This window comes from Oncorhynchus mykiss, chromosome 19, assembly GCF_057628025.1.
Source record: "Oncorhynchus mykiss isolate SJ-2025 chromosome 19, ASM5762802v1, whole genome shotgun sequence".
NCBI lineage: Eukaryota > Metazoa > Chordata > Actinopteri > Salmoniformes > Salmonidae > Oncorhynchus > Oncorhynchus mykiss.
This window is the reverse complement of record NC_143040.1, coordinates 35,965,242-35,989,325: the sequence shown is the minus strand read 5'-3', so window position 1 is coordinate 35,989,325 and position 24,084 is coordinate 35,965,242. Positions and strand designations below refer to the sequence as shown.

At 44.4% G+C, this 24,084-nt stretch overlaps 2 protein-coding genes across 4 annotated transcripts; one reads left to right on the top strand and one right to left on the bottom strand.

Annotated features, from left to right (window-relative positions):
- The first annotated feature begins 6 nt into the window (after positions 1–6).
- Positions 7–7,978, top strand: LOC110497583 (F-box only protein 30). Its single transcript, XM_021573763.3, has 3 exons — positions 7–297; positions 2,476–4,690; positions 4,994–7,978. Exons 2-3 carry the CDS (start codon positions 2,531–2,533, stop codon positions 5,195–5,197), a joined length of 2,364 nt encoding a protein of 787 aa, XP_021429438.1. The 5' UTR covers positions 7–297; positions 2,476–2,530; the 3' UTR covers positions 5,198–7,978.
- ccdc162 (coiled-coil domain containing 162) lies at positions 7,123–24,071 on the bottom strand. 3 transcript variants are annotated; one of them, XM_090210855.1, is made up of 28 exons: positions 23,849–24,071; positions 23,426–23,628; positions 20,243–20,395; positions 19,535–19,628; positions 19,220–19,354; positions 19,030–19,133; positions 18,816–18,927; positions 18,665–18,714; positions 18,279–18,455; positions 17,931–18,048; positions 17,142–17,316; positions 16,819–16,957; positions 16,433–16,583; positions 16,170–16,265; positions 15,794–15,958; positions 15,356–15,585; positions 14,937–15,054; positions 13,213–13,333; positions 12,945–13,057; positions 12,606–12,755; positions 12,095–12,316; positions 11,633–11,782; positions 11,362–11,496; positions 10,957–11,109; positions 10,544–10,753; positions 8,744–8,864; positions 8,237–8,364; positions 7,123–8,137 (listed from the first exon to the last, which is right to left on the bottom strand). In XM_090210855.1, the coding sequence occupies exons 1-28, from the start codon at positions 24,065–24,067 to the stop codon at positions 8,018–8,020; spliced, it is 4,062 nt and encodes a 1,353-aa protein (XP_090066981.1). In that variant the 5' UTR covers positions 24,068–24,071; the 3' UTR covers positions 7,123–8,017. The 3 variants fall into 3 exon arrangements, with proteins under 3 accessions (XP_090066981.1, XP_090066982.1, XP_036811389.2); XM_036955494.2 differs by having other exon boundaries at positions 7,324–8,137; positions 14,916–15,054; XM_090210856.1 differs by lacking the exons at positions 17,931–18,048; positions 18,279–18,455; positions 18,665–18,714; ... (5 more) ...; positions 23,426–23,628; positions 23,849–24,071 and having other exon boundaries at positions 14,916–15,054; positions 17,075–17,316.
- Between the last annotated feature and the right edge of the window lie 13 nt (positions 24,072–24,084).

Sequence of the window (24,084 nt, the reverse complement as noted above, 5' to 3'; positions counted from 1 at the left end):
GCGCACATCTCTAGCCAAACTTCGCCGTGGTCCGGGTCCGCTGAATGATGACGCAATCAACTTGCGCCACTTGTAGATATTAGCAGCTAGTCACAGATGAGCTTGATAGCATTTTACAGCAGAAGTCACAATAGTGACTCGAGGCGGAAGAGACGACGTCAATATTTGTAGCTGACTAGCTAGCTGCTACAATATTACCTACCGAACTTTTAGTTAATTGTGTGTGGCTAGTGTTACTGCCGAATATAAGGACAAGACTCAGATATCAACGATTTGCTGTATCGTTATTTAATACGGGTAAGCCAAATGGTATTGTGACATGTTTTTTTAGTTAAATAGCTAGCTACCAAGCTAACTTTAGCTAGCTCAGTGGCTGGCTAAAATTGGACATTTGGAGAGCCGCCGGATCCAACCTCCATCTCATTTTCACCCGTTAATCAATATTGGGTCTGTTAGCCGCTAGCTAGCACAGCTAAAGTTGGTTGGTGTTGCTAGTAATCTAACGTTATAGAGTTAAACAAACAAAAAAAGTTTAACCACTCTAAATAGGCCGGACATTACACTTGCCAGTGGCAAAAATAACTAGTTAGCTAGTTCTTTAACTGTGTTACTATTGTGTTAATCTAAATAGCCAGTTAGCGTGTTACTACTATGTGTTACTTGTGTTAGTCAGCTAGTCGTTTGTTTTTGTTTATCTTGCGCAATCTGACATGAGGCCTGTGAAGCCAGACAACTCAGTCATGCCCAGTCAAGACTGGCAGTGTAACGTTTCCTCTTACATACATGGTTGGCTGACAGTTGCGTAGACAGGTCACCAGGTTTTGTTGTCATCAAGCTTTGAGCAGGCCTGTTTCATAAAATATTATGAATATACTAACAAGATACACGGAGTGTACAAAACCTTAAGGACACCTGCTCTTTCCAATACAGACTGACCAGGTGAAAGCTATGATCCTTTGATGTCACTTATTAAATCCACTTCAATCAGTATAGATGAAGGGGAAGAGACAGGTTAAATAAGGATTTTTAAGCCTTGAGACATGGTTTGTGTGTGTGCCATTCAGAAAGTGGATGGGCAGACCAAATATTCAGGTGTCTTTGAACAGGGTATGATTATGGTGCCAGGTGCACAAGTTTGTGTCAAGAACTACAACGCTGCTGGGTTTTTGTCAACAGTTTCCTGTGTGTATCAAGAATGGCCCACCACCCATTTTTACATTTTAGTAATTTAGCAGAAGCTCTTATCTAGAGCGATTTACAGTAAGTAGTGAGTTCAAAATGGTCATACTTTTTTCGTACTGGTCCCCCGTGGGAATCGAACCCACAACCCTGGTGTTGCAAGTGCCATGCTCTACCAAGACCTGCAATGCTGCTGGGGTTTTCATGCTCAACAGTTTCCTGTGTATATCAAGAATGGTCCACCACCCAAAGGACATCCAGACAACTTGACAACCGTGGGAAGCATTGGAGTCAACATGGGCCAGTATCCATGTGGAACACTTTCGACACGTTATGGAGTCCATGCCATGTTCTGAGGGCAAAAGGGGCGGAGGTACAACTCAATATTAGGAAGGTGTTCTTATTGTTTTGTACACTCCGTGTAAATGTCTCTCCGCCCTAATAATGGGAGTCCGTAAAGCGGCACGGTGGGCTTTCTAGCTCCCGCCCATCATTTCTTCGACGTGGTGGATACATCGCATTATTGTAATCCTTTTGTAAATATTTGATGAGGGTTGGTGACATCAACTGCCTGTATTCAATGGAGAGACGCTATGCTACTAGCCTGATTTCACGAATATGCATAGCTATCTCCAGAGAGCTCAGGTATATAAAGTTGTTTTTTCTCTGTTGCCGCGATGTTACTTGTCCTACTTGTATCAGTACACTCGTAACGACTTAAGGATTACTAAACTTCTATTTGGTAAAATAAAGCTCACGTAGGAAATAAGCTGTTAACCATACAAAAACTCCTTGCTAGGTGGGCAGAACAATGACAAAATGCCTGCTGGAGGGAGACAGATTTTCCACAGAGTTGGGCTTCTCTCTTCCTCCCTGGCTTCATACAGCCTCAGCCAGGGGTTAAAGGTCATGGTCCTTTAGGCTAGATCCTAGAACTGGTGTGTTGTGACCATGTACTGTAACCCAAGAAGAGTGTTGTGAAATGTCATGTGGCAGCTTAAAGATTTAGTAAACAGACTGAGATGGGAGCAGGTGCTAAGTTATAGAATGTGATGCTGGTCTTTTAAAGGCACGGGACGCCATTGCCACATGTTTGGTAGGTAGAGAGCTGGCCCTAGAACTATGTCAGTCGGATAATTTAACAGGACAGGATGTTTCTAGGAACTGGGACATGGCCTGGTTGCTTTTTCTATTCATTAACTGACTGGTTCAACTTGAATTTGTTCACATCTAATTAGACCTAAATCTTTACTAAAAACGGTATGATTTTAAAACTTTTTTCTCTCATTATTTCAGGGCAGACCACTTCACTCATTCCTCCTTTTAAATCTAGAATATCAACACCACAAAGATGGAGGCGCTCCATGCCCACTGCATGAAGTGTGTAAACCGGAGGTGTATGATCCGCCCAGAGACTGGTGTGTCCTGTGATCTCATTGGCTGCCCTCTCGTCTGTGGAGCTGTCTTCCACTCCTGCAAAGTGGAGGAGCATCATTTACTATGCCCGTTTGAAAGAGTGCCTTGCCTCAACACTGGATTCGGGTGCCCTTTCACTATTGCTCGGCTCAAAATGGCTGAACACCTAGAGACGTGCCCGGCCAGTGTGGTGTGTTGCACCATGGAGTGGAACCGTTGGCCTGTGAGCTATTCAGACAGGAAGTCCTATGAGTACCTGAGCAATGTTGAAGTGGTGGAGCAGCTAGACATGGCCCTGGCTCTCCAAGATCAGAGGATGCTACTGGAGTCCCTCAGAGTCACCACCAACACGTCAAATAACGGATATAATAAACCAGCTGTGGAAACAAATGAAAAGATGGCTGATGTTGTGTCAAGTGTACCAGAGACTGCAGTTAGTAATGGAATGGTTGAAATGGATGAGGCTGCTGCTTTGACTAATGGAGTGATTGAAATGGATGATGAGGAGTCCTATATTTCGGTACACAAAAAGAACTTAGCAGCGACCTTGGAAGTTCTCAGAAGTGCAAAGGACGTCAACTTGATCAATGGAATTATAAATGGGGAAAAAACAGAGCGAAATGGGGTTCTCCATAATGGAGAGAACAGTGATGATGACTTGAAGAATGTAGAGATGAAGGAGAGTGGCACACAGTTGGACTGTGAGCTCGGAGCAGTGGGCGGAGTGTCCGTGGACTGTGGAGTCGGAACAGGCAGACAGGGAGATGAGAGCCACTGGATAGAGCTCGATGAACTAATCAAGTCTTCAGAGGAGGTGGAGAAGGACGGCATGATGGGTCTAGCAGAGGTGGGTCGTCCTCCTCTCAGTAACGGTTTCCACCATACAGGAGACGACCACAATCACTTGAGGCGACGTGAGCGGATGGATCTGAGCAGATCTCCACCCAGACGCTCAGAAGTCAACAGGTCTTCAGACTTCAGGCCGGTGATGCCTTATCTCTCAATGCCTAATATAGTAGCACCACGGGAGCCCTCTGGGCCCCACCCTCCACCACTACCCATCCACCTGCCTCTTCCCATGCCTCTCCCTAATCTGGAACCCTACAATGTGCTCCAGCACCTGCCCTTAGAGATCGAAGATAGGTGGCTGGAGAGGAAACTACAGAACCTCCAGGTGCTCCGAGGGATGAGTGTGTTTACGTTTAACGGGCGCAGGGCTATGATGTCTGATCCCTATTTGTTCAGAGCTAAAATGGAGGACAAGTCAGTGGACACCTCAGACCTGGAGGTAACTGACGATCCATTGGGGCTCCATGGGATAGACCTGATCACGGCAGCGCTGCTTTTCTGCCTGGGTGATTCCCCCGGGGGCCGCAGCATCTCAGACAGCAGGTTTGTAGATGGTTATCGCGTCGACTTTGGTACCCAGACCTTCTCCTTCCCCTCGGCAATACTGGCCACTAACACCATGGTGGGGGACATCGCCTCAGCGTCGGCCTGTGATCACGCCAGCCCGCAGCTTTCCAACCCCAGCCCCTTCCACACCCTCAGACTGGACCTGGTGCTGGAGTGCGTGGCCCGCTACCAGACCAAGCAGCGCACCATGTTCACCTTTGTGTGTGGACAGCTGTTCCGCAGGGATGAGTTCTCCTCGCATTTCAAAAACGTTCACGGGGACATCCACGCCGGCCTGAACGGCTGGCTGGAGCACCGGTGTCCCCTGGCCTACTACGGCTGCACCTACTCCCAGAGACGCTTCTGTCCCTCTGTGCAGGGCTCCAGAATCATCCACGATAGACACCTGGGCTCGTTCGGGGTGCAGCCGGGTATGCCTCCCCGGTTCGGAGATAAAACTCTCCCCAGGAATGCCTGTCGGTTCGGCTCCACCTGCGACCACCTGAGCTCCCTGCCCTTCGAGGTGCAACAGTATGTGGCTAGTTTCCTGGATGGCTTCAGCCTGTGCCAGCTGTCCAGGGTCTCGCGTACCATGAGGGATGTGTGTGGCAGCTTACTCAAGTCCAGAGGCATGGTGGTGCTTCTCTGGGAGAACACACGACGGGCAGATGGGTCTTCCTCATGGCAGATCCAAAACAAGGTTAGTCGCTCACTGCATTTTAAACATGTGCATTAACATCTGTATTGAATTTTACTTTATTGCATTTTCCCATAAATCTATGATCAATGGGAAATTTCGGAGATGTATGACAGTTTGAGACACGCATGGGGATCTCAAGTTAGAATTCACTCCTATTTCCTGTCCTGCTGCTGCTGCTGTCCTGTATTAACACAGTAATCAATTAGATTAAAGGCTTTGCGTTGCAAGCAGGCATACCATATTACACATATAAGTGTCGTCATTACAACTAATGAATTTCAATTACTCTCTTTTGTGAACCAGGTGTGGCGATTCAGTACGGCTTTCGGTACGGTGAACGAGTGGAAGTTTGCCAACATCGCCAATATGGCCGAACATCTGAAGAAGTGCAAGTTTAACACCATCACCCGTCGGGACGAGGCAATCCCTCTGCCCTGCATGTGCTTCACCAGAGAGCTCACCAAAGAGGGACGCTCACTGCGCTCAGTCCTCAAGCCAGTATTATGAGTCGCCCTATAACAGGGTTGTAGTCCATGGGTATGTCTGAATTGGCATTCTATTCCCTATATATAGTGCACTACCTTTGAACAGGGGCCATAGATATAGAGCGGCAGGTAGCCTAGCGGTTAAGAGCATTAAGCCGGTAACTGAAAGGTCGCTGGTTCGACTATGTGGAAAATCTGCCCTTAAGCAAGGCACATAATTGCTCCTGTAAGTCGCTCTGGACAAGAGCGTCTGCTAAATTGCTATTAAATTGAAATGTAGGAATAAGGCTGCCATTTTTGACTATGCCCATTTAATTTCAGTCCATTCAGGAAGTTTTTACTGAATTGAAATGGACTCCCAACCCTGCTTTTTTTTCCCAGCCTTGACAGAAAGAACCTGAATTGTTTTCAATGTTTTGTAATGTCATATTGTTACCAATGTACTGAAGAGATGAACTTTTACATACTCTGTCAATGTGTAAATAAAACAAATGTTACTTTATTTTTATATGAATAACTAGCAAAGTCAGTACTGTGCCACGTTGACAAAGAAAGAAAGTGGAGCCTTATGATGAACACTTGCTTTCTGGTCATACGAGGGTTCTGACGAAGACCTTTAAAGAGATTTTTCACTAACTCCCAGCTAGAGCGATTTACACCATCTTATTGTCGTGCACGGTTTTACATACTTAGGGTCATCATGGTTTGAGTTAGCGGATAATGTCAGTACCTTATCTGAATTTTAAGATTCAGACAACTTAATGTCCACACTACAGGCCATTATCAGAATGGAGCATTTTACTATGTAGCTATTTAACTCTACAACCAGTATCAGACCGGGCAACAATGAAGGGTGATTGGTTGTCTTTTATCTACTTTCCTAATTTGAGAAATGGTACTTCTGTGAAAACCATTTGTGTGAATACTAGTTATTGGATCTGTTTGAGTCCAGTGAATCCTGCAGGTCAGGGAACGTGGGCATACCGTCGCTTCTGGGGATGAGAGTTGATCAGTATTGAAACTGATCATGGCAACTAATAATCAATCATGGTCCTGTCTATAAGTTGTCATTTTAGTGTTCATCTTTATATTTTCCTCTTGGCACTACATAGACACTGCTCAGAAGTTGCCTGCTGTGTCTCAGGGTTTGTAAAACATGCCTACCTCCAAAATAAGACCCTATTCCCCTATATGGTGCACTACTTTTGACAAGGGCCCATTTTAGGGCTCTGGTCAAAAGTAGTGCACTATAAAGGGAATGGGGTGCCATTTGGGATGCAGACAAGACGCTGTATCAATAAGTGCTGGCCATTACTTGTACTGTATTGCCTGCTTCACACGACAGGTTCCACCCAAACTGTACTGTACAGCTCTGCTTGGTTTTTGGTTCGGCTCTAGAGTGTGAATCAGGCTCATGTGTAAAAGATACACCAATCTACCAGTCTTCACATGGAACAGTCACTTTAAAGTCATGGTTATAGAGTGGGGTTAGTCAGGACTGATATACCGGTCAGTATTATTGTGTTTTATGGCAGTGTTGGTACTGACACATTAAATTCCATGTCCTCAATAGATGTAATTATCAATAACCTACCCATCGTTTGACTTGATTTTTCTCTGAGTTGAGTATTAGTTGAAAATCTGTTTGGATTTGGAAGTGTGTAGAACAAGATTGAATTATTCGGACAGATTGTGCTGTAGAAATGAAGGCTGGGATTCAATCCGATCGCGAGTTGTAGACAATGCAGCTTTTAAAGGCTATGTTCGGAGCTCGCATTCCTGGTAAACGCTGCATATATTGTTTCAATTAAGTGGTACATTGCCGATAAAGCGTAATCGGATTGGAGTCCAGCCTTAGTTCATGGGTCTAAGATTCTGTTGTAGAAAATTGAGGGCCAGACTTGGATCTTAAGGGCATAGTTTGCATCCTGTTAAAAAAAAAAGAAGTAAAAGACAAATCACTTTATTTGACCTTAAGTCCTTCTTCTCTGAATCCCTGTACAGTTTATTCTACAGTTGTATTCCATTTGGGGGGGGGGGAGACCGGTGCAGACTTTGCATGGTTGAAAACATGATTAGCACCCCAGATGGATAGTTTGAAACATTTTTTTGTGTGTGTTCGCTTCCAAAATAGGCATCAATCCTGCGTGTGTTTTGTGATATTTTATTTGTATTGTCAGAACTCAACTCTTTTTGTATTCTTCCATGCAACCCTTTTTTTTGAATGTCCTTCTATTATCTGGTGTAGTTTCTAATCTGATGAACATGCCAGAAATATTAGACTGTTCAGAGGATGCTATGGTTTAACCTATTGATCATCCCCACATTATAGCCCGGGCCCAGATAAGTTTGTGCTTTTTAGCCAAGTCAGATGGTTAAATTCCAATGACTGTAGGCAAAACGGCATAAACAGATCTGAGACCAGGCAAACCATGTTTTTGCTCAAGTCAGATTTTTTTTTCCCCTGCATGTGAGTGAAGAGATTAACAGTCATTCTTAACCTGATTTATCCATAAACTGTAAGGTTATGTTTCCTCTACAATAACCTTTTTAAAGGTTGTGTGTGTATTGAGCCTGGATACACTGGGCCTATGTAGTTCTGTCTCAACTCTTCATATTTGGTTTGTCTTACTACATTTGTATGGTAGCATCTGCAACAATGAGATCACACCAAGTTATAGCTTTAAACAAGGTGTTTTACAATGTTTTTGTTTCTTGTTTTAGCCGCCCAGGTGTATAAAGGTCCTTCGCATACTGTGTATCATTTTCATCACCAATAAATGTTTGTTTTCATTACTTGTTACAACATGGTTGACATTTTTCTACAAGAACAGCATCATTTTTACTGATGGTTGAGTCGCAGCTGCTGAAGGTGTGTGAGGAGACTAGAGGAGGTTGGGCCTCCGTCAGTGAGGTTTGGTAGCAGGGCCTCCGTGGTGAGGATACGCAGGCGAGGCGGTTCCTGACAAAACACACAAACGATACAATTCTATTGGGGAAACGAAGCCACACAAAAGTTCACTGGTTACTAGGCTGTAATATGCCAAGAAGAGATACTCACTGTTTTGGGTCTCTCCAGCTGGGTGGTAGAATCCCTCTTGCTATCGTCCTGCTGCGGGCCAGCGTGTTCTGGGTTTCTGATGCTGGATCTGTTGTGAGGGAAAGTGTAACAGGATGTCTTGCGTCGCCCTGTTGAGAGAGAGCACAGGCTGAATCAATGGCTAGCTGCAGCATAGTGAGTTATTCATTAAACAGTGTGTTTTGTACTGGGCACATACAGTACACTACTCTTGAACTGCATAGCGTAGTGGTTCTCAATCCTCATCCTCTGGACCCAAAGGGGTGCGTTTTTGCACTAGCACCACACACCTGATTCAAATCATCAAAGCCTGATGACAAGTTGATTATTAGAATCAGGTGTAGAATCAGGTGTAGTAGTGCTAGGGCAAAAACAACAAAAATATGCACCTCTTTGGGTCCCCAGAGCCAGGATTGAAAACCATTGCCATAGTAAGTTACTGCTGTATGGAAAGGGAGTGTGTGGAACACACTGAAGCTGAGCCATTACCTGCTGTGTAGGTACACCTGGAGAGAGCAGTCTCAACGTCCTCTACCTGGCTCTGCAGCTTGTCCACCCGCTGGAAAGCCTCCTGTTTGAGGCTGCGTTCCTGATGAAGCTGGCCCTTCACCTAAAGCCACAGTGGGTGCCTGGGTTAATGTCTATTACCATTACACCAATGATCTAAACTTGCTCTGTGTAATTTACGGTAAATGTGCTCCCTTCATCGGGGAATATAGACATTTAGATAAATTATTCCCAGGGCCAGGGATTTTCCATGACCATATAATCTGACCAGGAAAGGCTGGGCCCAAGTTTATACCTACGGGACACATACACTGCTCAAAAAAATAGGGAACACTAAAATAACACATCCTAGATCTGAATGAATGAAATATTCTTATTAAATACTTTTTTCTTTACATAGTTGAATGTGCTGACAACAAAATCACACAAAAATTATCAATGGAAATCAAATTTATCAACCCATGGAGGTCTGGATTTGGAGTCACACTCAAAATAAAGTGGAAAACCACACTACAGGCAGATCCAACTTTGATGTAATGTCCTTAAAACAAGTCAAAATGAGGCTCAGTAGTGTGTGTGGCCTCCACATGCCTGTATGACCTCCCTACAACGCCTGGGCATGCTCCTGATGAGGTGGCGGATGGTCTCCTGGGGGATCTCCTCCTCTCATCTTGGTACCTAATGGCAGTCAGGCTACCTCTGGCGAGCACATGGAGGGCTGTGCGGCCCCCCAAAGAAATGCCACCCCACACCATGACTGACCCACCGCCAAACCGGTCATGCTGGAGGATGTTGCAGGCAGCAGAACGTTCTCCACGGCGTCTCCAGACTGTCACATCTGTCACATGTGCTCAGTGTGAACCTGCTTTCATCTGTGAAGAGCACAGGGCGCCAGTGGCGAATTTGCCAATCTTGGTGTTCTCTGGCAAATGCCAAACGTCCTGCACGGTGTTGGGCTGTAAGCACAACCCCCACCTGTGGACGTCGGGCCCTCATACCACCCTCATGGAGTCTGTTTCTGACCGTTTGAGCAGACACATGCACATTCGTGGCCTGATGGAGGTCATTTTGCAGGGCTCTGGCAGTGCTCCTCCTGCTCCTCCTTGCACAAAGGCGGAGGTAGCGGTCCTACTGCTGGGTTGTTGCCCTCCTACGGCCTCCTCCACGTCTCCTGATGTACTGGCCTGTCTCCTGGTAGTGCCTCCATGCTCTGGACACTATACTGACAGACACAGCAAACCTTCTTGCCACATCTCGCATTGATGTGTCATCCTGGATGAGCTGCACTACCTGAGCCACTTGTGTGGGTTGTAGACTCCGTCTCATGCTCCCACTAGGGTGAAATCACCGCCAGCATTCAAAAGTAACCAAAACATCAGCCAGGAAGCATAGGAACTGAGAAGTGGTCTGTGGTTATCACCTGCAGAACCACTCCTTTATTGGGGGTGTCTTGCTAATTGCCTATAATTTCCACCTGTTGTCTATTCCATTTGCACAACAGCATGTGAAATGTATTGTCCATCAGTGTTGCTTCCTAAGTGGACAGTTTGATTTCACAGAAGTGTGATTGACTTGGAGTTACATTGTGTTGTTTAAGTGTTCCCTTTATTTTTTGGAGCAGTGTACAATGTAATAGTTTAAAAGTCTGGGAACTTAAGTTATTATCCATCTCTGTTTTATGGTCCTCCAAGCCGGGTGATGTCTGTTTTAGTAATACTAGAACAGATCATTTTATATTATGTGTTGGTGTGTTTGTACTGCAGGGATGAGAACGAGTGTCACCTGTCTGATGTCTTTGGCACTGCGTTGTCTCAGTAGCCGTCTGTCTCTGCTGCTCCTGTCCAGCTGAGTCCTGAGGTCTTGGAGCTGTCTGTCTCTGTCCCCCACGCCCTCTCTCAGCTGCTCCAGGCTCTGCAGGTGGTAGCTGTCCAGCTCCTGTCTGCTCTGGACCTCCTGAGCAGAGTGATGCCTCACCTCATGGAGCTCTGCGCTCTGTGGGCATAAAAATCTCTCTACTGTCAGACCAGACAGGCAAATATCTCTAGATCTGGTTATTAAATCGGCTACGACAGAAAATATCACATTATTTACAATGATGTAAAATGAGAAGAAAATGTGAAGATTCATTCCACTTGTTATCTGTAATGTTGTAGAAAGAAATGCATGTGAATGAGTCAGAGTGAGGATAGGAGGACCTGTTTGCTGAGCAGTCTCTTGGTGCGGTTGTACTCCGTCTGACACTGTGTCATGGCCCTCTGAGTGACTTCCAGTTCCTGCTTCAGTACGATCACTTCACCCTCTGACATCATCTTCATTTGCAGTGCCTCCCTCTGACAGGACATCTCCCTCTAGACACAACACAAGTCACAGTCGCACAAAACGTCAGCAAAAAAACGTCAGCCAATTCTGGTGCAATCCATGAGTCTCTACATTTGTATTCATATTACAATAATTTAGCAGAGGCTCTTATGCACAGGTTAACATCTGTGCATTCAACTTAAGTAGGTCAAATCATAAAACAACCGTGATGTCACGGTCATTGCAAGTCAATACACTTGTGTGATTTTGGGGACACTCCTTTCCAATCCTCCAAACCGTACCTGCTGGCTGTGGAGCAATCTACGGTGCAGCTTGCCCTGTCCAACCACCTGTCTCCAGTGGCCCAGTGCCTTCACCTTAGACAGCAGGCCAGTCAGCAGACTGTTCTCCATGCTCAGGTCATGGAGCTCCTGCTTCTGATGGAGGAGAAGAGGAAGAAGAAAGATTAAGGAAGAGAATATCTGTTAGTCATGAATGCAATAATTCTGTAAACAGCTGAGTCACAATTCAGTCACTTGCTTCGAAAACAACTTTGGGCCCCAATCGTCTCACCTCCGACTGTGTCGTAAGAAGAGCTTCATTGCCTGTAGTGGAGCCAAACTTCTTCAGCTTGATGATGTTATCCACTCCCTCTCTCCTCACTTTGCTCACCAGCTGAGTAACATCCTGGTCCATTCGCACATGGTACTCATCAAGCCTGGCCTGTGATCCATCCAAGTAAACAATAAAGTAAAAAGACGAGAGGGTGTGCGTTATGGTGCTTTTAGTGTGGCAGTGATGTGGTCAAAAGTACGATGCAACCAACACCAACTATTTTCCAAATTAACCAGTTATTGTGGATCAAAGTTAGTCAGGACCATTATGAGGTGTTACTAAGAGACTATAAGGTGCTCATACATGCTTATGTCAAGTCTTATAATGCATTCTAACAGCATCATAATGCATTATACCCTTCAGGCTTTAGATAGTTACCGTTATGATAAAAAGATAAAAGGTTTTAAAAGCGTTTCGTACCTTCAGTTGAATGCAGGTGGAGAAAAGTTGTCGGACCAGGGAGTCATAGCGCTGTCTGTATTTTAGGCTAATCTGCTGCTCCAGACCTCTCTGTTCCTCCTCCAGTTGGGTGACCCGGGTACGCAGGGCTGTGGTCTGCAACATCATCCCACGACAGAGCCCACTGACCTCGCTGTAAGGGTTGATGGTCTGGGACTGGGACGCCTCAAGGTTCTTCACATCCTGCAGGACAAATATTGTACAGAGAGAAGTCAAAGAAGCAAGAACTTAAAGATACGTTTGTGTGCAGTTTAGCAAATGAATGGTATAAAGCCCCGGAATCAAACCGGTTTGGAACCCTGCTCACGTGATAACCAACCTTGCCCGACACCGGAAGACTAGCGTTATCTCCCAGAGGTTCTAATCCCAGTCGTTCACACATATACTGTATTACCAATGGGAAAAAAAGGTATTGCATATCTTGACACACGTCTTATGCGCTGAACTGCTGAAGTACAGTAGAGTAGGATACCTGTTCTCTGCGGTAGAGCAGCTGGCTCTCCTGCTGTAAGATCTGTTCATAGAACTGGGAGTAGAGGAGGAAGCTGCTGCGTTCTCTCTCCATCACAGAGCGGCCCAGAGTGGACAGACACCGCTGGAGGGGGGCCGCGGGGAAGGTCAGCTGGCAGGAGACGTATAACATATATGTTTGTCATGAAACTGTTCTCACGTTCTTGGTGCTTGGAACCTATGAACCTGTGACTGCCAATTTTTTATGAATTTTTTTTTCTGAGAAAAAGGACCAGACTGCTACCCATTGTTTTAGGGCTATTGTCTTGCCTGTCTGTCCATTCTGTGTTGGGTTTCTCACCTGTCCCTCCGCCGTCTGCTCAGCACACTCCATTAGCTGCTGGGTGAAGCGCTCCACTAACTGAGGTCTCTCTGGGGACAGACTGTGCTTCATGGGGCCTTGCTTCCACAACTCTGGACGACAGTCGTAACAGTGATTAGTCAGCCATTACACCTAGAATCGTTCGACTCAGTAAAATGTAAACATCTTCAAATGTTTTAAAGGACAAAATCCAGATCCAACATTGGTTACTGTCGTCGTGAGACATCCTGAGAGGTGGGTGGTGTACCTGTGGGGAGGCCTGTGTCTTGGCGTGCCCGCTCCGAAATCACCAGGGTCAGCTCTCTCGTGATCCTCCTCTGTACCGCTCGGATCATATCACACTCCGTACTCTCCAGCAGCCTGAGCAACTGAGGCACCATGCACAGACTCAATGAGATGTTCCTCATCACCTTGTTTGCCACGTTACAGATATAACCCATTGCTCAGTCCGTAGAAACTGATTGAGCCACCATGCATAGAGTCAACAGAGAAACCAATGTTCATGTTTATCCTCATTTTCATTACACAATTTATAATCTATTCCTCAGTCTGTAGCACTACTCGACTAGTCTGGGTTCCAACCTTTAAAAAAAAAAAAAGAAGTGTTATTTAACCTTCATTTAACTAGGGAAGTTCATTTAAGAACAAATCATTATTTACAATGACGGCCTGCCAAGAGGCAAAACGCCTCCTGTGGGGAAGGGGGCTGGGATTCCAAGTAAAAAATGTAGGACAAAACACACATCATGACAAGAGAGACACCGCTAAACACGACATAAAGAGAGACCTGCGACAACAACACAACATGGCAGCAACACAACACGACAACAGAACATGGTAGCAACACAACATGACAACAACATAACGTGGTAGCAACACAACATGGCAGTAGCACAACATGGTAGCAGCACAAACGTGGTACAAACATGGTTAGGCACAGACAACAGCACGAATGGCAAAAAAAAGGTAGAATCAACCTGAATCAAGGCTTTATTTCGTGAAGTGGAACAATAGTGAAACGTAGCGTGGCTTCAGTTTGGATCCCAGACTACTACGGTATATGGATTGTTACACGAATACAGTGGCTTTTATGTCCATCAGACATTATGTGTGTACATTTTGATAAAACACTCAAGTTGGATCACGTACACTGAGTGTACAAAACATTAGGAATACCTGATCTTTCTATGACAGACTGACCAGGTGAATCCAGGTGAAAGCTATGATCCCTTATTGACGTCACCAGTAAAATCCACTTCAATCAGTGTAGATGAAGGGCAGGAGACAGGTTCAATAATTATTTTTAAGCCGGGAGACAATTGAGATATGGATTGTGTATGTGTGCCATTCAGAAAGTGAATGAGCAAGACAAAAGATTTAAGTGCCTTTGAACGGGGTATGATAATAGGTGCCAGGCTCACCAGTTTGTGTCAAGAACTGCAACACTGCTGGGTTTTTCACACTCATCCGTTTCCCGTGTGTATCAAGAATAGTCCACCACCCACTTTTACATTTTAGCAGATGCTCTTATCCAGAGCGACTTCATACATTTTTATACTGGTCCAATGTGGTAATCAAACCCACAACCCTAGCGTTGCATGCACCATGCTCAACCAACTGAGCCACACGGAACCACCCAAAGGGCATCCAGCCAACTTGACACATTGGAGTCAACATGGGCCAGCATTGCTGTGGAACCCTTTCGATGCCTTGTAGAGTCCACGCCCTGACAAATTGAGGCTGTTCTGAGTTATAAAGGGGCCGCAACTCAATATTAGGAAGGTGTCCTTAATGTTTTGTACACTCAGTGTACATTTTACTCTCTACCTAAACTAAAACAAATCCAATTGTATTGGTCACATTCACATACACACTAAACCGTGTTAAAAGATTCCAATAGAGGTCAGGTGTGTGAGTGAGCTATCATGGTGTGCTGCAGTAGTACAGTACTTGGAATCTCTTGATGTGAACCTCGGAAGCTCCTGCAGGAGGCAGTAGAGGCTGGCTGTCAGACAGCAGAGCCTCAAAGTCCTTCTCTTTACCCATATTTTGAGCCAGGGCTCTCATACTTGGGTACTGGATGTCTGCTCTGAAATGTAGAAGCATGAGACCCACTGAGCTACATATTAACGATGAGACGACATCATCCCCCCCCCCCCCCCCATGTATTCAAATCACATTTTATTGGTCACATTCACATATTGAGCAGATGTTATTGCGGGCGTAGCGAAATGCTTGTGTTCCTAGCCCAACAGTGCAGTAGTATCTAACAATTCCCAACAATACAATACAATCTAAAAGTAAAAGAATGGAATTAAGAAATATGTATTGCATGGTATGTCAGAATATCACATCAAGTAAAAACTTTTTCGTGGGCAATACTAACTAACCTGTAGAGTCTTGAGAAGTGCCTGTGGATCTTCATGGTATTGATCTGTTCCACCCCTAGCTGTCGCCTTCCCCAGCTCTCCTTAAACACCTCCAGCTGTTTGGTGAGGAGCAGGAAACCCTTTAACACAGACAGCACCTGGAGAGGGTCCTGGAGAGGGTCCTGGAGGGGAGCAGAGGAGATCCCCTTCTCTTCTTCATCAACACTGTCATCCACACTGCTACCATCCTCCTAGTATTAAGAAACAATACTGTCAGCCAGTGCAAAAAAAAAAAAAATGTTCACAGCGTTGCTTACAAGGTGCTTTTTCTGCCGGTAAACATAGATGTTACATACATGTTTAGGCCTACATGTGTTTTGAATGCAACTATGTACCTAGTAACCCATATATTTTAACACACCCCAAAGAAAAGATCTTCTAACACGTATGTAAATATACTTCCTCGGGCTTTCCACGTGAGTCCCCCGCCTTGTTGTCATGGAGACGTAGCGGTGCTGCCCCTCTCCCTCCGCTGTTCAGGACATCCTCCATTAGTAGAGACACGCCCAGGATCGCTCCATTGGCCTCCATCCTGCTGCGGTCACCCAGCCCACTCAGACACAGCTGGATTACAAGCAGCAGAAAGACCATGAACAACCACAATATAGTCATTTAGCATCGTAGATACTCTTATCCAGAGCAGCTTACAATGCATTCAACCAAAATAGATAAAACAATCACTATCGCGATCATTTCTAGTTGCCTCTATTTGCTAAATCACTTGCTAGTAAGAACGGAAAAACAAGAAATATCATAAAGGAGAGTAGAAGTCTACCTGCATGCAGTACTCAATGGGTGGGATGCCCCAAATGTCTACAGAGTGCAATCCATGACACACCAGAAAACTTCTCCATGGGTACATCCTTTGAGCCTAGAGAGCACAAATACATGATGACCTCACAATTGTCTAAAAGTTCAACCCTGCCTGAACAGTAGAACACTATCAAAAGTAGCATTAACTATACTGTGTTTCCCATTTACTCTGGATAGTAACACAAACACTGTCTGGGCTTTAGAAGTGTAAACTTTATAACAAACCCGGGGGCTGTGAGGCTCCATTGGCTCTGGTAAAGACAGTAGAGAACTGTGATTGGTTCTGACGCTATCACTCAGTGCAGGGAGGGCGTGTCCCATGTTGTCACTCACGCTCTGATAGGCTACGATGTTACCAGAGGAGAGAAACGCCTCTCTGAGAGAGAGAGAGAGAGAGAGCATATCAAATACTTTGTGTTTTCACTTTTGATTTCCATTGGTCCCATTGAACTGATTTAGCTAAATCAAGCTCAAGCGTTTGAAAGTTGTTGACACATAATGTATTTGACCAAGGTCTGGTTCTTATGCTAGGAACCCTCATACTCCATTACACTTATCTGAACCAGCTCACTGATGGCATATATCAACATCTTCTACCTTTCTCCACTCACCTGATGAGGTGCCTCACAGCGGTGTCGTACTGCAAGAAGAGCACGTGTCTCCGTAGTTGAAGCAGGCGACCCACAGCCTCAGGGCTACCAGGGTCACAAAGAGAGTCAACCTGTTTCTGGATCTCCCACAGCTCCGCACCTTAACAATAACAGCATGGTCATTTAGCGGATGCTTTCCTCCAATGTGACTTACAGAACTGTCAACAGTGACACAGATAGTACTGTATATGTGTTCGATGCGGGAAATCAAACTCACAATCCTGCACCATGATTTAACCCCCTGAGGCATTGGAACCACGGGTCTGTTTATGACTAATGCATACCGATGCCTTCAGCGCCGCCCCAGTCAGCTGTAAGCTCTCCTCCTCCTGCTCCTCCTCCTCTCTTGGAGCTGAAGACTCCTGGGTTCCCCAGTCGGGCGAAACTGACCAGGTAATAGATGATGTCATGCAGGGCAGACACTATCTCCAGACTATGGTGAAGAGCCCGGCAACATGCCTGTTATGCAACAAAAGGAAACCAGTTCAAGATAAAGATCAACGTGCTCTATGCCGAGATCACCAACTAGAATCAGCCAAAGGCTGATTTAAATAAATGTGCGGGTGGTCGGGCGGCCCGGAACATAATTACAAATCGTTTGTAGACTGCAAATGGACCGCAATAAACCCAAACAGATTTAATATTTGACTAAAAGATAACGATTTCAAACCTTGCTCACGTTTGCATATGATCACGTGTCTCTCTATTACGAGTGGGAGTACTTGGGAACAGATTTCCTACATTAAAATCACTTGGAGGTGATTTCCTGGTGTTTCTACAGTCTTTTATGTCCACCAATAAAAATGTAAAATAAAAAATTTAAAAATCCTCAGAAAACGTATGTGGCCAAATAAAACCCCAGTTAGGAAACCCTGATCTAGAGTCTTAGAAACATTCCATTGTTCTGGATTTAGTTTTCATTTGCATACAGGAAAGATAGACAGAGACGTAGCAAGGCCATGGTTTTGTTTTTTGACTGATATCACCAAATCTAATTTGAATCCACTCCTCCATGCATGTGTCTGTGTCCATCTGTAGGTTAACACAATGTAAAGCAGGTTAGAGCCTCTCACCGAGTCCTCCAGGGTTCTGAACATGAGGAGAACCTCAGTGTAGTGGGGGAGGAACCACAGGTTGAGGAACATTCTGCCGTCGGCTGACAGCAGGCGCGTGGGACGCCGCTGGAACTTCCTGTCCAACCAAGTGGAACAAAAATCATCTCTGACCTCCAACCGCAGAGACACTGAGCAAATACACTACCACAGGGTGTCTTCACACTCCTAAAATATTCTCTCTGTCAACATATGCAAGGTTTTCTGAAGCAAGTATTCTTATATGATCATTGATGTAGTGGATGTTTACCCACCAATTTTTTTTACCACTACATCCCTGAATTTCATGCTCTCTCACACTGGTCTTACCTGGGGTCAGGACGAACACCTAGTCCTGAGTCCATATCGCTTTTCAACTCATGGTCCTGGCCAATCAGGAAGTGGGACTGGCGGATGTCTGGCAGCTCGTCCAGTAAGGTGGTCAGGCTGTGGTACAGGCCTATAATCTGCCCTCTCACACAACACTGGGACATGCGCAAACTGAATCTAGGAAAAAGTTGACAGACACAGACAACATGTTACAGGTACACCTGGAGGAAAGTCAGACTTCAGGGAAATAAAGTCCCCAAAATGTGATGAAACAATCGGGTCTCCTGTGAATAAACTCTTCCAAATGAGTCATGCTAGGAAGCTTCACTTTAGCATGTCGGAACATGGCAATCATGATCGTCAACTTCTACTACAGATGTACATACTTTCGACAGAACTCAATAATCAGCATCCTCTTGATTTTTGCTACTTCATCCTGTGGTGAAAGAGAAGGTCATGAAGGTAAACAATCAAACAGTAATATCTGAGATCCAACATAGCTCCTGCCCCCTCTGACCTCTATGACATTTCACTTACAGGGTTCATCATCACAACACCCATGATCTGTCTCCTCTTTACGAAAGAGTTCAACATCTCATCTCGTGGACCCACTTTCTCCAGCTGGATGGAGACAAACGCCTCGGTCAGCCTGAACAAACACAACAGTCAAATCACATGACATAATAATTATATTTAACTGTAATAATATTGATAATTACAAAACATGGCCTTCATTGACCCTCCAACTCACCTCTCCCTGGTTCCTGCACCAGTTATCTTTGGTTCACTTGTATCTTTGCGAACTTTGGGACCCTGCTTAGCTAAGGAGCTTGCATCGCCACTAGAACAAAGAACCTAAATCAAAGAGAGAGAAAGAGAAGTCATTTGATCCCAGCAAACAGGCCACTGGATTAAAGTATATGTGTAGTGATGTAAGGTACCTCTGGAGAGCCTGTGAAAGTCTCTGACCAATAACATAGACACGCCTGCTTCACTGCACCAATCAGAGCGTTCTTCTGAGTCACCTGACAGGCCAGGGTCACCTGCAGGTTCTCTATGCCTGACCTATTCATGAGCTGGAGAGAGAAGACCGGGACTGAGGTGACCCCTATAAGATCAAGTGTGAATCATAATGGGTAACAGCTATAATATCGCTTCATAAAAAGGCAGGACTCTCTCTTGACATTGATTTACATAAAAGGTTGTGCCCTCTTATCTCAACTCTGAATCAGGCCCAAAGTCTCAGTTGAACTTACATGCACTACTGTCTCTTCAGAGTAGAAGCTGAATTTTCCAATCTGGTTCTCATCAAGCTCCTGGATGCTCAGTGGAAACTTAGATGGAGTGTACCTACAGGAGTCGGGAATAACAAACATAAGAATATAGCTGCGAGCAGCAATAAATAGGGTTCACAGGATGACAGAAAGGGCACATGATCAGATGGATAACAAAGCCAGCGCTCTATCACGTAGGAACTCATGAGTCTAAATGCAACATCTGGAGTGAATTTTAATACCTCAGCCATCCTTTGACCAATCCCTTAGCTTTTCTCAAACTAAGTTAAGACATGTACCAATGGCCTACAATCAGAATTGGGTGTCATTTGGTCTACGGTTCACGAGAAGAAGATTTTTGAAGTATTTCTTGCACATTTGAGCAAATTAGCGTATAGTGTGGTATAGTGTGGTCATTTGAATGCATCAACGTTATTTTCTCAAACTCTTTAGGGGTTATTATTGTGAGGAGTCCAAAGACCAAATGTGGAGTGAATATGACTTTTAGTCCATGAGAAGAAGGTTTTTTATGATTGTTATAAGCATTAGCGTTACATTGTCAAAAAAGGGAATTGTTAATAGTTCCCTTATTTTTCAAGACCTACTGTAGATATACAATTTACTAAGAAAGAAAAAGAAGGTAGCTGCACATCTATCTATGTTAGCAGCGTAACAGGGTAAGGAGGGTACCTGTCCAAACAGCTGTCGTCCTGCAGTAGTGCCGTAACAAACAGAGGTCTATGCTCTGCCTTGTCTCTCTGGACAGCAAACTCAAACTGCTCCGGGCGCACATACAGGTGGAACTCATCAAGGCCCAGCTCCAGAGCTTGTGTTTTGTATAACCTAGGCGAGCCAGACCATAATATAAACACTACAGAATGCACATTTTATACCATAAACACATTTAGTAACACTTACCTCAAAGCCTGCAAATACAGTGAGGATAATCTCAGCGTAATGTAGTTTCAAATCAAATTTCCTGCAATTATATGCATTTTGCCATGGCTAATGCTGTGTTCCTCTGCTCAAACGTTATAACAAAATCAATGGGCATGTGGGTTGAATGCCCTTTTTTTAATGTTATTCTCCCTGACTGTCTAGCTTTTCTTTGGTTGTTAGTTCTCAAAGATGGTATCATTTAATATATACACTACCGTTCAAAAGTTTGGGTTCACTTAGAAATGCCCTTGTTTTTGAAAGAAAAGCATTTTTTTGTCCATTAAAATAACATCAAATTCATCAGAAATACAGTGTAGACATTGTTAATGGTGTAAATGACTATTGTAGCTAGAAACGGCTGATTTTGAATGGAATATCTACATAGGCGTACAGAGGCCCATTATCAGCAAACATCCCTCCTGTGTTCCAATGGCACGTTGTGTTAGCTAATCTAAGTTGATCATTTTAAAAGACTAATTGAGCATTAGAAAACACTTTTGCAATTATGTTGGCACAGCTGAAAACTGTTGTACTGATTAAAGAAGCAATAAAACTGGCCTTCTTTAGACTAGTTGAATATCTGGAGCATCAGCATTTGTGGGTTCGATGGCAGGCTCAAAATGGCCAGAAGCAAAGAACTTTCTTCTGGAACTCGTCAGTCTATTCCTGTTCTGAAAAATTCCATGCGAGAAATTGCCAAGAAAGAAATCTCGTACAACGCTGTGTACAGTACTACTCCCTTCACAGAACAGCGCAAACTGTTCCTAACCAGAATAGAAAAAGGAGTGGGAGGCCCCGGTGCACAACTGAGCAAGAGGACAAGTACATTAGAGTGTCTAGTTTGAGAAACAGGTGCCTCACAAGTCCTCAACTGGCAGCTTCATTAAAATTACAGTGCCTTGCGAAAGTATTCGGCCCCCTTGAACTTTGCGACCTTTTGCCACATTTCAGGCTTCAAACATAAAGATATAAAACTGTATTTTTTTGTGAATAATCAACAACAAGTGGGACACAATCATGAAGTGGAACGACATTTATTGGATATTTCAAACTTTTTTAACAAATCAAAAACTGAAAAATTGGGCGTGCAAAATTATTCAGCCCCTTTACTTTCAGTGCAGCAAACTCTCTCCAGAAGTTCAGTGAGGATCTCTGAATGATCCAATGTTGACCTAAATGACTAATGATGATAAATACAATCCACCTGTGTGTAATCAAGTCTCCGTATAAATGCACTTGCACTGTGATAGTCTCAGAGGTCCGTTAAAAGCGCAGAGAGCATCATGAAGAACAAGGAACACACCAGGCAGGTCCGGGATACTGTTGTGAAGAAGTTTAAAGCCGGATTTGGATACAAAAAGATTTCCCAAGCTTTAAACATCCCAAGGAGCACTGTGCAAGCGATAATATTGAAATGGAAGGAGTATCAGACCACTGCAAATCTACCAAGACCTGGCCGTCCGTCTAAACTTTCAGCTCATACAAGGAGAAGACTGATCAGAGATGCAGCCAAGAGGCCCATGATCACTCTGGATGAACTGCAGAGATCTACAGCTGAGGTGGGAGACTCTGTCCATAGGACAACAATCAGTCGTATATTGCACAAATCTGGCCTTTATGGAAGACTGGCAAGAAGAAAGCCATTTCTTAAAGATAGCCATAAAAAGTGTTGTTTAAAGTTTGCCACAAGCCACCTGGGAGACACACCAAACATGTGGAAGAAGGTGCTCTGGTCAGATGAAACCAAAATTGAACTTTTTGGCAACAATGCAAAACGTTATATTTGGCGTAAAAGCAACACAGCTCATCACCCTGAACACACCATCCCCACTGTCAAACATGGTGGTGGCAGCATCATGGTCTTCAACAGGGACAGGGAAGATGGTTAAAATTGATGGGAAGATGGATGGAGCCAAATACAGGACCATTCTGGAAGAAAACCTGATGGAGTCTGCAAAAGACCTGAGACTGGGACGGAGATTTGTCTCCCAACAAGACAATGATCCAAAACATAAAGCAAAATCTACAATGGAATGGTTCAAAAATAAACATATCCAGGTGTTAGAATGGCCAAGTCAAAGTCCAGACCTGAATCCAATCGAGAATCTGTGGAAAGACCTGAAAACTGCTGTTCACAAATGCTCTCCATCCAACCTCACTGAGCTCGAGCTGTTTTGCAAGGAGGAATGGGAAACTATTTCAGTCTCTCGATGTGCAAAACTGATGGAGACATACCCCAAGCGACTTACAGCTGTAATCGCAGCAAAAGGTGGCGCTACAAAGTATTAACTTAAGGGGGCTGAATAATTTTGCACGCCCAATTTTTCAGTTTTTAATTTGTTAAAAAGTTTGAAATATCCAATAAATGTCGTTCCACTTCATGATTGTGTCCCACTTGTTGTTGATTCTTCACAAAAAAATACAGTTTTATATCTTTATGTTTGAAGCCTGAAATGTGGCAAAAGGTCGCAAAGTTCAAGGGGGTCGAATACTTTCGCAAGACACTGTATATACACTACCGTTCAAAAGTTTGGGGTCACTTAGAAATGTCCTTGTTTTCCATGAAAACATACATGAAATGAATTGCAGAATTCATAGGAAATATAGTCAAGACGTTGACAAGGTTATAAATAATGATTTTTAATTGAAATAATAATTGTGTCCTTCAAACTTTGCTTTCGTCAAAGAATCCTCCGCTTTCAGCAATTACAGCCTTGCAGACCTTTAGCATTCTAGTTGTCAATTTGTTGAGGTAATCTGAAGAGATTTCACCCCATGCTTCCTGACGGTGGTAGTCTGCTGGAGCTAGCAATATTCAAAAAATAATAATAATAACATTCAGAATTCAAAAAAAGATTTACAAATCGCAGACCCCTTGCAGTACATACCCCTGAAATAACTAACTACAATCAATATAGGAAGAATCAACTCAACTGTGCCAGATGTGCAGTCTCTGCTGCTGACTCCATAAGGCGATGGCGGATGGTGACTAACTCCAGCAGCTTGGCGAAGGTTTCCACAGCAAAGAACTGTTTCTCCTTCCCCTGCTTCATGTCCTGCTCCTCAGCCGATCTGATCAGAGAGACCCCCAACGCTCGGACCAGGGAGGGGTCCTCCATGAAAACATCTGAAAACAACTGGAGCGAAATAAAAAACAATCTGCTGTGAACTGTTTGCAATCATTGCACATTACAATATTGATATAGATTCCGTGGTTTTTTTAACCTTTATTTACACAGGTGAGTCAATTAAGAAAATATCATTTTTACAATTAGAACTTCTCAAGTGGCAGGTGCAGCATATCAGTGTGAGGGAGATACTCGACTCCCTCGAATGTGAGGGAGATACTCGACTCACATCCTTTTGAGTTTGAGAGCTATAGTAGGCCCCGGGAGGATCCAGGGAGTGCCAGTGCTGCAGAGCCCGCTGTAGGAGTCTCTGTTCCAGGGTGACTCTCTCAGTCACCCCCCTGGCACGGTGGAGCTGGCAGAGCTCAGTGTGAGCCTGGGTCAGGGCCTGGTACATTTCAGAGGCCAGGCTTAGGGAGTGGTGCACCTCCAGAAGGAACACATTCATCAGGGCAGGACTGGTAA

What these genes read in the sequence shown, in the direction of transcription:
- LOC110497583 (XM_021573763.3), top strand. Translation starts at nt 2,531, where the DNA reads ATGGAGGCGCTCCATGCCCACTGCATGAAGTGTGTAAACCGGAGGTGT. An exon ending in CATGGCAGATCCAAAACAAG is followed by an intron (nt 4,691 to 4,993) that starts GTTAGTCGCTCA and finishes TTTGTGAACCAG; the next exon opens with GTGTGGCGATTCAGTACGGC.
- ccdc162 (XM_036955494.2), bottom strand. Translation starts at nt 24,067, where the DNA reads ATGAATGTGTTCCTTCTGGAGGTGCACCACTCCCTAAGCCTGGCCTCT. An exon ending in CTTTCACAGGCTCTCCAGAG is followed by an intron (nt 19,134 to 19,219) that starts GTACCTTACATC and finishes TCTTTGATTTAG; the next exon opens with GTTCTTTGTTCTAGTGGCGA. An exon ending in TGGAGCCTCACAGCCCCCGG is followed by an intron (nt 16,266 to 16,432) that starts GTTTGTTATAAA and finishes TGTGCTCTCTAG; the next exon opens with GCTCAAAGGATGTACCCATG.